General features: G+C 37.5%; 1 protein-coding gene and 1 non-coding gene across 2 annotated transcripts in view; both read left to right on the top strand.

Moving 5' to 3' along the window:
• Positions 1-14,477, top strand: part of LOC106927976 (protocadherin-15-like) — a 134,790-nt gene that overhangs the window by 65,212 nt on the left and 55,101 nt on the right. Inside the window, exons 17-19 of the mRNA XM_088001069.1 lie at positions 9,548-9,667; positions 9,793-9,978; positions 11,391-11,627. Of these exons, the coding sequence (XP_087857195.1) occupies positions 9,548-9,667; positions 9,793-9,978; positions 11,391-11,627 (543 nt within the window). The remainder of the gene's footprint in view (positions 1-9,547; positions 9,668-9,792; positions 9,979-11,390; positions 11,628-14,477) is intronic.
• Positions 5,079-5,151, top strand: trnav-cac (transfer RNA valine (anticodon CAC)). The gene has a single exon. It is a non-coding gene; the product is annotated as a tRNA-Val (tRNA).

The following is a 14,477-nucleotide window of genomic DNA, read 5'->3' as shown; positions in this document are numbered from 1 at the left end:
CTGTCACTCAGAAAAGAGTCGTCCTTTAACTATACACTTCCAAATTCATCCTCAACTTCTCAAATTTGGATTCCAAAACTCTTTGCGTCGCCTGTTTTTAATGCAAATCTGCATGCGATACTTTATACCAAGTAAAAACTGAAGGCAGCTTCCAAATCAGCCTGCAGCTTCTCTCCTGATTTACTTTCTGCCTCTATGACTGTCCGCATGTCAATTATCTCCCTTTTCCAAACAACCCATGATAATCACACAAAAGCTGGATGCCCCATTAAATTTCTAACACAGTTTCCCCCCCGGATGGCAATGAGTCACTGAATACAAATCAAATGGGGAGGACTCCTCACTCAGAGCACTGCCAAGACACTGTCTAATTTCCACTAATTCAAATAATTACTGCGCGAGATGGATTAAAAGTTTAATGAATGAAAATTGAGGAAATGTACAAAATGGGTCACCGCAAAAGCAAGTTGCTGCATTAAAGCAGAGTAAGTGGATTGTAAATATGAATGGAGATGATGGTGAGGTTGCTTTTTTCATGAACTTCTAACCACCAGGTAGATTTTCTTGGGCAGTTTTTGTGTTTGGTCCTTAAGCTCCTACAACCAGGAGCAAATGACTTTGTTTTCAATTTAAGTAAGTACAATTATGCAGTAGTTTTATTATCATTTTGCTTTTTATTCCCTCTTTTTAAAAAAGTATTTAAAACATATGTGTTACGTACGGTGGACCCCCGGTACAGCAGGCGCACAGAAATAGTTAAAATCTGGGGATATTTGGGAGCTCCTCTAAAAATGCTTATACCTGCCAAATTTATTAGTCCAAAAACCAACTATAACTTACAGTATTATGCATAAATACAGAACCTAACATCTACAGTCTCCTGTACTGTTGGAGCTAAAGCCAATCAGCAGCAAGACCAATAAATGGCAACTCTGGATTGGCTGCTTTGCAAATGGCAGCCAATAGCTAGTCAAGTAGCATTCAGCTTAGGTATCTCAGCTAAATATATGCTACATAAATAAATCTCTGGATAGGTGGGCTTCCCAGTTATATAAATAATAATACAGTGATTTAGCTGATAACATTTGAACTACTTTTCTTACCGGCATGTTATCTTTTTTTAGTTTCCTTTTTATTAAAAGTTTGCCCTTCCTGTTTGTCCCTGCTCCTTTGCTGTAGAGTCCCCAAAGGAATCAGATGCAATGCACAGCTTGCTTTAATTACTGTTTGATGATGAAATGCGGCCGTCTCCACTATATTTTTTTCTTGTTTGTCTTAAATTTCACAACCCTGCTCCACCAACTTTTAATAGAGCTTGTCCTTATTTTCGTCATCAGTTGACACTACGTGCTTGTTAATTTCCTTTTGCTTTCAAGGTATTATGAACAATATTGGCCAGCGTTTTTTTTTTACTGACAAAAGAATTGCCAACCCCTAAAACCAGATCTGAAGCATCAAAGAGCCTTTTGAATTAGTGTCAGACTAAAAGGATCAACAAGGGCTACAACTTGAATAGGTCCTCACAAAGATACACATTTATGTGTTTAGTGTAGTGCAGCACATAGTGGTCTTAACTTAAAAGCAAGTGAAGTAATTATTTTTTAAGTCTTCATGCTTTTGGTGAGAGCAACACCTGATTCAGCCCCGCACACAAGACCGTGTTAATGTGTCGTTTGCTCCGGTCTCATCCATTTTAATGCTGTCAGAGTGCTGATTGCACAGGATGAACATTCAGAGAGGTGGAGAGGAACACCAGCCAGCAATTTGTCACTTTCTTTCCACCTTATTTTACTAGTTGAAAAAGACTATGTGCAGAGGAAATCAGTTTGACTGCAGAGCAGTCACAGAAGGACAGCCAGATTCAAAAAGTGTAACAAACCAGAGAGGAGGACATTGTACTACATTTTTTTATCAAGTTAAAACTGAAAGTACTGCTTCATTAAATGTGTGGAAGTTTAGTTTTTTGCTGTAAAATACCTCCACAACCTCTGGGGGAAAAAATGCAAGGACAGAAGGATAGAGAGCACACATACCAATGTGCTGTCTGATTGAAGCTTACAATTTGTGTTCGCAGGAGATTACATTAAAAAGATGCTACACAGATTGCACAGTATTAGTAATAAACTTATGCAGTGTGCAATCTGTATAAGTTAGGTCACGAATATATTTGGTCTCATCGCTGGCTGCAGATGCTACATCAAAACCTTTAAAACGTTTTATTCATTCAAAAAGGGCGAGTGCCAGTGCAGCTGTCGTGGTAAAGAAATTTGATTTTAAAAAAATAGTCAAATATAGTACAGTTTGCTTTATTGTTGGACAATATGGTATTTGCTGGTCATTGTGTGTGTTAGTTTACAGGTGGTCTGAATTGGAGTTTGTAAAGTTGGAACTGTAACACAATTAGTCGTAAGAATAATTAGTCATCCAAAGGAACAGAAAATAAAAATATGTCAGCTTTTGCTGGTTGCATGACCTTGTCCTACTCCCCTCCAGGCTAGGTCAGTTGAGCTTAGTGTGTTCTGCAAAAGTAAACAGAAGCAGAAAGTATGGGAGCATGCACTGTGCACAATTATTAGGTAAGCGAGTATTCTGACCATATCGTCATTTTTAGGAATATTAGTTTATTTGAAAGTTTTAAATTGTTTGTTTATAATTCTCTATTAAACAGATGAAAGTAAAAAAACAAAGTGAGATGGGAAAACGTGTTTTTTTAATATATATATTTCTGCTCAATAAAATTGTCTCTCTATTTGTACCCACATAGATATTCTCCTAAGAAAGTCAAAACATCACTTTTACTACCTTCGGTTAAGCTTTTATTAACATTCTGGATAAACAGAGCACTGTAATTACTGATTAATAAAAATAATCCTCAAAAATAGGACTTCCCTAATAATTATGCACACAGTGTAATGATTCTATTCCTGTAGACCACATGTGTCAAACTCAAGGCCCGCGGGCCACATGTGACCCGCCATGTCATTTTATGTGCCGCCCACCCTCCCCCAGCATTTTATAGGCCGATGATTGACTTAAAATAGGTTTTGAGCACGAATTGACTACAAACTACATCTCCCACAATGCATTCCGATTGTTACCAGCCAACATTACGGCTTCTTGCCACTAGAGAGCAGCAGAGTCACCTCAAGCTGCTTATTGATTTTCCAGCGAATAAAACTGAGACATCGACAAGCTAACATCAAACCGTCCAAGAAAAGAAATATCGATTTGCAAGTAAGACTGTGAAGGAATATGTGTGAGTTGGTGTCAGGGCGGCAGGTCGCGCTGGACTTTTTTTGTTATCCGTTATCTTGACCGACAACATAAAAAAAAAAAAAAAAAAAAAATCGGTCATGTACTATTTTTATCCGTGAAATTACATTCATATTAACATTGACTATTTAGTCGCATTTTATGCGGTTTAGTTAATATTCACCGTGAATCCAGATCCCATCACAAATTAAGCAGATAAATGTATCTACATTTTCTCGTAGTGACAAAAACCACTGACTGAGGCCCCAATAACTTTTAATAAATTAAATTAAGCGACTTTACTTAAATTAGCATCACTTCACCCACTGGGGTCTGAACGCACTTCCTCCTGGTTCCCATCTGCAGAAAAATCTGCGCTAATTCATCAGTCAGTTGGATCTGTCTGATCCAAACAGATCAACTGAACTCTAAGTGTTTTACCCTGCGTGGTCCGGTGTGCGCTTTTACCAGGATTTTTATTTATTTATTTATTTTTGCGTGGTTTCGCTTCTCCGAAACGGACAGTTGTTACGTATGCAGCTCCTCCAGAGCGCCGCTCTCCTGGGTAACGTGAACCCAGAAGGCTCCATTTGTTAAATCCGCTGGATGAGTTACTTCCAGCGGTTTCTAATTCTTCACAGTCCGCAGTGGTTGAGCAGCGGACTGCGCATGTTACAGTCTAATTAACTTTTGTATCGTCATTTATTTCCTCAAGATAAACTACCGGCTCCTCAAATGTATTAACACAACGTTGCATTCTCTTTAGTTTTCTCTGGTCTGTAATGGAGACTTGAATTTAACGCGCCATTTCAACCAAAGGTTTGTAATGCTTCCTAACCATTTTTTATTTGTAAGTATTGATTTTATTTTTTAGCCATTTAGCCAAGTCTCTGCTAATGACATCTTCAATACATTTTTTGATCCCAGGCTTAGTTTATGGACTGAACAGACAGAAACAGTTAACATTATACATTTTGAACTGTTGATTTTATTATTGAATGATTCAAAAATAAAATTAATTGTAAAGTGATTTTATTTATTGTAGAGTGATTTTATTTTTGAACCCTCATTTATTGTAGAGTGTTGATTTTGAACCATTTAATTATAAAGTGTTGATTTTATTTTTGAAACCTCATTTAGTTTAGAGTGTTGATTTTATTTTTGAACCCTTGTTTATTTTGAAGTATTGATTGTCTGAAATACCTTACACATGAATTGCCCCATATGGGGTTTGAACCGATGACCTCAGCGTTACCAGCACTGTGCTCTAACCTGCTGAGCTAACTCACCTACCTTACAAACTGTTGAGTTCCCATGGATTTAAGAATAACTCACATGATCTTACCACAATGAAGATTTGATAAAAGTGCTTATATTCTAATGTTTTTCAAAACAAGATACATAATATTTTATTTCCCAGAGATTTTGTATTTTGAAGTGTTAATTTTATTTTTGAACCATTTTTAATTTTCAAGTGTTGATTGTATTTCAGAGATATTTTTTTTATTTTAATGTGTTAATTTTATTTTTGAACCATCTTTTATTTGTAACGATTGATTTTATTTTTTAGCCATTTAGCCAAGTCTCTGTAGAACCATTTGTCTCTGCTAATGACATCTTCAATACAATTTTTTGATCCCAGGCTTAGTTTATGGACTGTAATGTGAAATTAGGCACAAGTATAAGTCTGACAGTTTGTTCACCAAGTTACTGTGCTCTCTGAGAGGATCTGTGGTATAAGTATTTGACATTGTACCATGCCCATCATTGACATTAGTCTCTGACAAAATTTGGATCATCTACCAGGAACACCACAAAGAGCATGAGTTTCTGTAGTGTAGTGGTTATCACGTTTGCTTCACACGCAAAAGGTTTCTGGTTCGAAACCAGACAGAAACAGATTCATTATGTTGTATTCATCACAGGTGTTTACTAAAGGTCAACAAGGGTCTGTGGTGTCATGGTCTATACTCTGAATCCAGGCATCTGAGTGCAAGCCTTAGTTGAAATTTTCATGTTGCATCTCACATCATCAACTTTGGAACCTCAAACTGAAACAAAGCAGAGAAGTTCAGTTCCTGTAGTGTAGTGGTTATCATGTTTGCTTTACACGCAAAAAGTCTCTGGTTCAAAACTAGACAGAAATGATTTTTGTAGGTTATGCATCTCTTAGGGTGCAGTGAGACAACAAGAGCCTTCCTCTTTGGTGATGGTTCATTTGCCAATCGACTTCAATGTAGGCTTCTTTGAAATCGAAGCTACTTTACTTCAATTACCAATTGGCAGTTCTATGGTGTAATGCACATAGGCCTGCGGGCCACATGTGCCCCCCCCCAGCATTTTATAGGCCGATGATTGACTTAAAATAGGTTTTGAGCACGAATTGACTACAAACTACATCTCCCATAATGCATTCCGATTGTTACCAGCCAACATTACGGCTTCTTGCCACTAGAGAGCAGCAGAGTCACCTCAAACTGCTTAATGATTTTCCCAGCGAATAAGACTGAGACATCGACAAGCTAACATCAAAACGTCCAAGAAAAGAAAAATGGATTTACAAGTAAGAATGTGAATGAAGATGTGTGTGAGTTGGTGTCAGGGCGGCAGGTCGCGCTAGACTTTTTTTTATCCCTTATCTTGACCGACAACATTAAAAAAATCGGTCATGTACTATTTTTATCCGTGAAATTACAATCATATTAACATCGGCTATTTAGTCGCATTTTATGCGGTTTAGTTAATATTCACCGTGAATCCAGATCCCATCACAGATTAAGCAGATAAATGTATCTACATTTTCTCGTAGTGACAAAAACCACTGACTGAGGCCCCAATAACTTTTAATAAATTAAATTAAGCGACTTTACTTAAATTAGCATCACTTCATCCGCTGGGGTCTGAACGCACTTCCTCCTGGTTCCCATCTGCGCTAATTCATCAGTCAGTTGGATCTGTCTGATCCAAACAGATAAACTGAACTCTAAGTGTTTTACCCTGCGTGGTCCGGTGTGCGCTTTTACCAGGATTTTTATTTATTTATTTATTTTTGCGTGGTTTCGCTTCTCCGAAACGGACAGTTGTTACGTATGCAGCTCCTCCAGAGCGCCGCTCTCCTGGGTAACGTGAACCCAGAAGGCTTCATTTGTTAAATCCGCTGGATGAGTTACTTCCAGCGGTTTCTAATTCTTCACAGTCCGCAGTGGTTGAGCAGCGGACTGCGCATGTTACAGTCTAATTAACTTTTGCATAATTTATTTCCTCAAGATAAACTACCGGCTCCTCAAATGTATTAACACAACGTTGCATTCTCTTTAGTTTTCTCTGGTCTGTAATGGAGACTTGAATTTAACGCGCCATTTCAACCAAAGGTTTGTAATGCGCTTCCTAACCAGACGCTCCAAAGCGTCCGGTCCATAACTCTTCAACACGCTGTCAGCTCCGGTCAGAAAGACGCATTTAGTTCAGAGACCATGAGATGATATTCAGAAAGGATTTTTTAAATTAATTAATTTCAGTTGCCTCTGAGACTAAATCTATCGTAAAGTCTATAATGTCTGCCCATGTGACTTGTTTTTATTATTTGTTTTCTTACCTTTAAACACTGATTTAAATATTGTAATTTTTAAACTGAGCAGTAATTTTACATCCATGGAAACTCAAATGTAATATTTAAAACTTCAATACATAAAATCAGTTATTTAACAATATGAGGTGTTTCATTTATTTTTAACATTGTATTTTCATACATTTATGCTAGGGGTGCCCAAATAGTTTTCCAGAGCTACCATCTGCAGCTTTAGATGCTTTCCTTCTCTGACACACCTGGACCATTGACTCATTATAAGCCTCTACAGACCTGAATGAGGGAAGTCAGCCTTTTGTCTGGGGTGTGTTTTAGCAGGGATGCCCTCCTGATCTGTACCGTCAATGTGGCCTGTTGAGGGGGGCCAATATGCTGAAGTGGCCCTCGGTGAAATTGAGTTTGACACCCCTGCTGTAGACTCACCACAGCCTGTGTAGGACCTACATTCGACACCCTTTCTTTTTCTGTGGTTGAATGAGTTTAACCAACTTGAATCTCCCATCAAATATTTGTTTGTCCTTAAGAAGCTCAGGCCTAAACTTAGCTGGATACTTGACCACCCTTTCTGGCAGGAAGCGGTGCAGTCCATTTAGATTATCAGGCTTCCTGGCACACACTCAGCTTTTAAACATTGTCTATGAGTCTTCAATAGAGTCAAGGTCAGAGCCACTCCATCCACGAGCTTCCTCTTGGCCTACTTTTCTAGTCCAAACTCAAGTTTGATGTGTGTTTGGTATTATTAGATTGTCGGAACACCAAACTGGGTTCAAGTTTCAACCATCTGATCCAAACTGTCACTGTCAGATGAAAGGGAAATGGGTAGGATCTTTCTTCTTTCGTCTTTGGCTACAGATAAGCAAGTGAAACATTAACACAGACAGAGTAGTTCTCCACCAAGACTTGTTCCTCCTTTAACTTGACTGACATGAATAAACCAAATGTGTCTTTGTGAAAAGTTTTTCACTAAGAAGGGACAAAGATTGAGCTGCTTGAAAATGTTGGAGCTGGTAAAGATGAGGCTTCTAAAAACTAGCAGGTACAATAACCCAACAGTCAGGTACGGCAGTGGTCACATCATGGTGAGAATGGCTTTTGCCACTGTTGCAACATCTAGTGCATCAGATAATACAGGAAGAAGCATGTCTCCAAATAATTTTATTTCATTCCTTTGTAGAGTATCTTTACAAAAATCACCTTAACTTTGTCCTCTCTTAATCCACCCAGGATACCTGTTGATTCATGTCTATGTACAATGACAATTGTATGGTGCTGCCGTCAAGTGAGTGAGCAAGTAACGTCCCACTGTTATTGCACAGTATAAAGCTGTATTTATAATACTGTAATTTTAGTATATTTTGCAGAAACATATGAAGTAATTACATTTCAAAGACCTGTTAAGCAACTGCAGCATTGGTAATATAATCTACTTACTCATTGTCTCCAATTATGCCTAATGTTGTGAATCTGCATCAACAATTTATTATCAATTGTATGTGTTGTATCCCAAAAAAATTCTTAACTTAGAATCTACTAGACTGCAAAAAAAAAAAAAAAAAAAAAAAAAACGTATTTATTTTATACAAAATAACAAAATTTTAGTTGGGGATGTGTTTTAGATTGTATGGACAGTCATGCCAAAAATCCCAATTCAAACTTGTGAAGCCATTTTATCAAATTTGTTTGTCCAAAAAGTAAGAATGCCTGAACACTTTTGGCCAACACTGTATGTTTTTTTTAATTTTAATTTTATTTTATTTATTTATTTATTTTTTTGAGTATTTGAATATAAACTGGAAAACATATGAAGCAAAATACAAAAACATTTCGTATTTTAGTTAGGTGATGGAATCATCTTTTTCAGCTGGAGTTCAACTGCAAAAAAGATCTCGCAAAACACACATGAGCTAATGGATGACTTTTACCAAGATCTCAGATTAGATAATTTGCTTTTTCATGACAGCAGCAAGTTTGCAAATCCAAGTCTTACAAATTTACAAAGCTTTAAACCTTCTGATTTAAACTCATGCCAAGAATTAGCAGGAATAGTCTCTTCTTGTCAGCTGTACAGCACTCTGAAGACGTAAATAATTGATTCTCTTTGAGCAGGAAGCCAATGTAAAAAGAAAGCAAAATGTTTTTAGAAAGCTGTTTCCTTTTTTTTTTTTTTTGTAATGTAATAAGGAAAAGGCGAGTTAAAGCCTGACAAAGCATTGAAGCTTTTCTGTTAGAACTACAGAAGCCCCCCTGATGGCTGTAACTGATGCTGAAGTGGAACATTAAAAATATGATGCTTTAAGAATCATAAGGAGTCATAAAATAAAACCTCTCGTGTTTTACCGTGAAGGAGCTATAGGTTTTCTGCTACTACGTTTGAAATTCATAGTTACAGAATTTCATTAAGAGAGCAGCTGGAACTCGATTTGTACTTGTACAAATACTTGTACTGCGGCCAGTGTCACAGAAAAAGTGGTAAAAGAGTCTGGTAGAGGAATGACTTGATTTCATTCAATTCCTGGACATTTTCCATTTGCTGTTTTTATTTCAGTTGCAATCTGTTTAATTTCCACTTTGTAGAACTTAGAAAACATCATGTTGTGTTAAAGGTTTCATTTTATGTCCTGATCAAGTTAAAGACTGAGTGCTTCAAAACTGCTGATTCTTGTTTTTTTTTTAGCAGTTTTTTTGTTTTCTGGCTGTGACTTGCTTTAGGCATCAGATCTGGATCTGGGAGCAAACGGTCAGGTCCATTACAGGCTTGTCAACCACCAGACGCTGTTTTCCATCAATGCCTCTGGAGCCATCAGGACTGCAGTGCCACTGGACAGAGAGGTCAGAGAAAGTCACAGATTTAGTGAACTTTAATGGCTATTGGATTCAAAACAATTGAAAGATGTCACCTCTTATTTTTTTTAGCTGCAGTATTAATTTTTCTTCATGACTCTCTAACCTTGAAGGTGAAAGGTCACTATTTCCTGGTTGTCGAAGCCTCGGACGGTGCAGTGGACCCTCGGCGATCCAGGCTCACCCTCTCTGTGACCGTTTTGGACGTGGATGATAACAGCCCGATTTTCTCCCAACAGTCCTACAACATCAATCTACCTGAGAACAGCCCAGAGGACACCGTCATTTTACAGTTAAAGGTGAGCCTCTGGCTTGGCTGGGAAAATAAATTATGTATAAGTTCATCTGAATAAATTAGAATATGACTGAAATCTTTATATATTTCATTACTTTTCAATTCAAAAGCGGAAACTTTCATTTAAACACAGTGTGATATACTTCACGTGTAGCAGCTAAGGAAAATATAAACTTAAACTCCTTTGAAAATGCCAATCTTACATAAAATAAGTGTTTAATACACAAATATCAGCTTCTACAAGTTTTTATTGTCCAAATTACTGCATCAGTGCTGCGAGGCTGTGAGACCATCAGTTTTTACTAACGGCTTTTAGCGCATCTGGATTCTTGGAACAGTTTTTTTTTTCCTTCTCTTCCTCTTGGAAATATTCCTTGGATTCTTTTAGGGGGTTAGGCCACGTAACTTACTGACCTGTGCAATCTGTCTAGAGGACAATTTTGGGAGATAAATGAGCCTCTTGACAACTACAACAGTAAAGAGTCCTTATAAAAAATAGTCACCCTCTCAGATATTTTACCTTTTGAATTATCAATCAATCAAATAAATTTTGATCAATTAGCAACTTTAGATTTTGACAGTCGAAGGGCGCCTATTGGGTGGGTTTTTTTGGGAGAGGGGGGATTCTTTTGGGAAAAATCACAAAGGTTTTTGATCATAATTTATTTATACAAGCAACACAATGTCAAATTATACATTTCTATAAACAACTTCTAAAAATTACTGTTACTAAAAATCAGTTTTTCAACCAATCAGATGGTAACATTAATGAATTTTTCTTTCTGTAAATTATGCTGTGATGCTTTGATATGGAATAGCATAAACACATATTTGATATAGCTATTATCTTTTTAGAACCAAGACGTCATCCTTAAAATGTTGAAAAGATTTTTTGCAAATTTTTAGTACTATTTTTACTTTGCCTAAAAGCTGCTCTAAATAATCCAACAAACTTTTTCAGCTTCATGACATTCAAAGTGAATTGACTGAAGATTAATGCCTCAGTCATAAATCTAGTTCATAAGACTCAAAATAATGTTGCTTCAAATCAAACTCTTACATTTTCTACGAACTCACCAAAGTGCTTACATTTCATATTCCAGGCAGCGCTGGCGACGTCGTAAAAGTCAAAGTTACTGTGAGGCTTGTTGAAAGATTGAAAATTGAAAAGGGCAGGGTTCCCTAAAGCATCCCAATTTAAATACCTGCAAAAAAAGGAGAGAAATTTGACATGGACCACCGGTGGAACACAAGAGCATTAAAGTTTACTGCCACAGGCGCTTTGAATATGCCACTAAAACACAGAGCTTAATAAAAGCACTGTTTTAACAATTAACCTGCCCAAAAAAAAATACATAAATAAAAATACCATCACATAGCAGTGATTCAACCTTCTTTATTTTCTTTTTTCTGAAGGCAACAGATGCTGACCTCATCTCCAACCTCACATATCGAATCAGAGCTGAAGGCCTGGATCCTGAGATAACACGGCTTTTCCGCGTTGACCCTGTGACGGGGGAGCTGTCAGTTCTTAAGGTTCTGGACTTTGAAGCTCTGGCTGCCTCTGAACCCATGTACACTTTCACCGTAGAGGCTGCCGACGTGGAGGGAACAATGCCTCCTGGGCATGCCTCGGTTACTGTCAGAATACTGGTGAGTGTGGGGGTGGGTTTCTCATGTTTTTTCCTTTGTCCAAGCAAAGCCCAAAAAGCAAGTAAGTTTGAAAGACAGGAAAATGTAAAGAAAACAAGAACATACAAGGCCTTGGCTTAGACCCCTTGAACTATTAGACATTTTGTCATATTGCAACCACAGACTTCTAGATATTTTAGCAGTATTTTGTTTTCTATTTTTATTTTAATGGTAGTGTTCAGTGTGTAGGTGTCAACACAGGATAAATTAAAAGCTGTGCAGTCCAGAAATCTGAAATGGAAAATAAAATGAAAGGCCTTGTTGGATGACAGTCATAAGAAGTTCAGTTTGCAGTTTTAGAGATATGTGGTGGGGATAGCAAACGTGTTTGAAGGTGCTCAGATCAAACTGAAGATTAACGTTTTATTCTTGATGCAAAACTCTTTTTAGCAAAAAAGTAAACACTGGAGGTTCCCTGAACACACCGTCCTCATGATGAAATATGCTAAGGAGACATTTGATGGGAAGATTAATGGATCTTAGCATAGGGCAGCCCTGAAAGAAACCCTGACAGAGGGTGCAAGCGATTTGAGACTGGTGGAGTTTACCTTCCAGAAGGAAAACAACCTGAAACCTGGAGACAGCAACAAAACTGGCTAGATCAAAGTCCAGACCTAAATTCAGCTGGGGATCTGTAGTCAGACTTTAAAATATCTTAAAATAACTTCCTATCTGACTGAGCTTCAGCTATTTTGCTAAGATGAATTGGCCATCTTTTCTGTTTCTGGATGTGTGAAGCGTTCAGAGAGATAAGTCACAACGCAACTGGAACTGGAACAAAACATGATCCTACAATGTACTTAGAGGGGATGAATACAACTGGATGTCAATACCTTCCCAAATCTTAAATAAATGTTTTAAAAGCATAAGAATACTTTAGCAAGACAGTTGAGTTTAATCAGCAAATGGTAGTTCTGAGAAAACTCTTTATTCATAGATTATAGATTAAGTGTCCTAAAAATAGTTAATTCACTTTATCAAGCATATTTTCTGGACATTTTACATACAATTAACAGGAACAATTTCATTACAGACAAATTCAGTGTTATTTTCTGTTCAATAAATGCCTTTTTAAACTTGTTCCAAAAATATTTTAATTCTGGCAAATTAATAAAAAAAAAAACCTGCTCTAAGAACACCAGCAGATTGCATTTAATCTAGACTTCACTGCTTTCCCACATCCTGCAGAAAGCATGGGGCGAAGTAGACAGTGTATCTGCTTGCTAATTAAAACTGGAGGCTGGTTCCACAAGAGAGGAGTTTGATAACTGAAAGCTCTGCTTCCACTTCTGGTTTTAAATACTCTTGAAACCAAAAGTAGCCCAGGCATCTGAGAACAAAGTGCATTATTTGGGAAAAAATAATACTGTGGGGGGTTTTTTTAACATAAAGCTGAGATTGGTTGACTTTAAATGAGCTAAAATGTGAATATTTTTGTTCAAGTTCTCACTGCTGCATTTCAGCATTTAGGCTTTTCAGTTAATGTAAGGGATATCCTGATGATACAGAACTGATTTCATTGGCAAGTTAAACAGCATATTTTGAGTACATTTAAACATTACTCTCACTGGTGCTGAAAACCCCCAAAATTTCAAATGATTTCACATTAAATGAATAATGTGAAAAGACATAATCAACACAAAAGTAACATATTTGTTTGAGAAAAAGATTAATCGTAGCTACAAAGCAGAATCACTCACAGAAACTCATTAACAGATAGATCCTCATTCGTGCCGGTGGAATATAGGTTCTTTAAATCAAATATCCAGAATGCCTCTCTCTTTCTCCTGATAAAATCAATATTTCCGCCTCTTGGACTGGACTTAATGGCCTCAAAGTTTATAAAGAGTAAAGGGGAGCTACAGTGCTTTTCATTAAAGTGTCTTGCAAGAGAACTGGTTCAATCATCTTGATAGAACTTTTATGGCCACTAATGCGTTCTTACAGAGGACGCATTAATGCCGTCGATGGTTCTCCTATATGTATTTTATTGCATGGTCTCATCTTTATTCCATATAGACACTGAAGCCATTAAGTCCAATAAAAGAGCATCTGAGAAGCTTTTTTTTCTCCAATCTCCCGACTGTGTGAGCTTCAGTCCAAGAGGGGGTCCAGCGCCCCCCCCCCCACCTTCATGAGGCGTCCCCAAAAGAACTGATCCCACGTGTGTTTTGATGCTTTTTTGGAGTGTTTTGTGGCGTCAGGAACTGATCAAAAACCCCCCGTTGTTTCCCTGTCGTCCGACTGTGACTGACTTTTTTACCATGAGACAAATGGTGCATAGCTGCTGCATCCTGAAATGAGACGGACTAAACTGTGGGTCAGAAGTGCCACCAGTATATTTGTTGCTAAAGTGACAACCACAGCTGAGCTAGCTCAGACTACCGAGTGCTGATTTGAATTTGTTTAAAAGGTCTGACTGACAATGCCTCACATTTTCTGTCAAAAGAAGCACGTCCCCTCAGAGGAAACAAGTGTCATACATTAATATCAACCTGCTCCAGCTTCAAGCTGTCCCTCTTTGTTTCCTTCCTTTGGATGTTGCAAGGCAGCAGAGGTAGTACTCTGTATTTCTGATTGTATCTTGTGTTCTGTCAATCAAGATGCCTCCATTTTGTCATGCAGTTTGTGATGTCAGTCCTGTTTGGGAGGTCACGGTTTAAGACTGCACAGTTATAGAGGAATACGTAATCTTTTGCCAAGAATCATTGCATATTTTTATTGCTGCCATTTTGGTTTGGACAATAAAAATGATTAAAACCGCCCTTAAAGCCCAGATGCATAGAAAATGTAAAAAATATTGCAGGTATA

Source organism: Poecilia mexicana, unplaced genomic scaffold (genome assembly GCF_051168715.1).
Source record: "Poecilia mexicana isolate PSO_F unplaced genomic scaffold, ASM5116871v1 scaffold_19, whole genome shotgun sequence".
Classification (NCBI taxonomy): domain Eukaryota; kingdom Metazoa; phylum Chordata; class Actinopteri; order Cyprinodontiformes; family Poeciliidae; genus Poecilia; species Poecilia mexicana.
The sequence above is the reverse complement of the archived record's forward strand: the minus strand, read 5'-3'. Positions and strand labels throughout refer to the sequence as shown.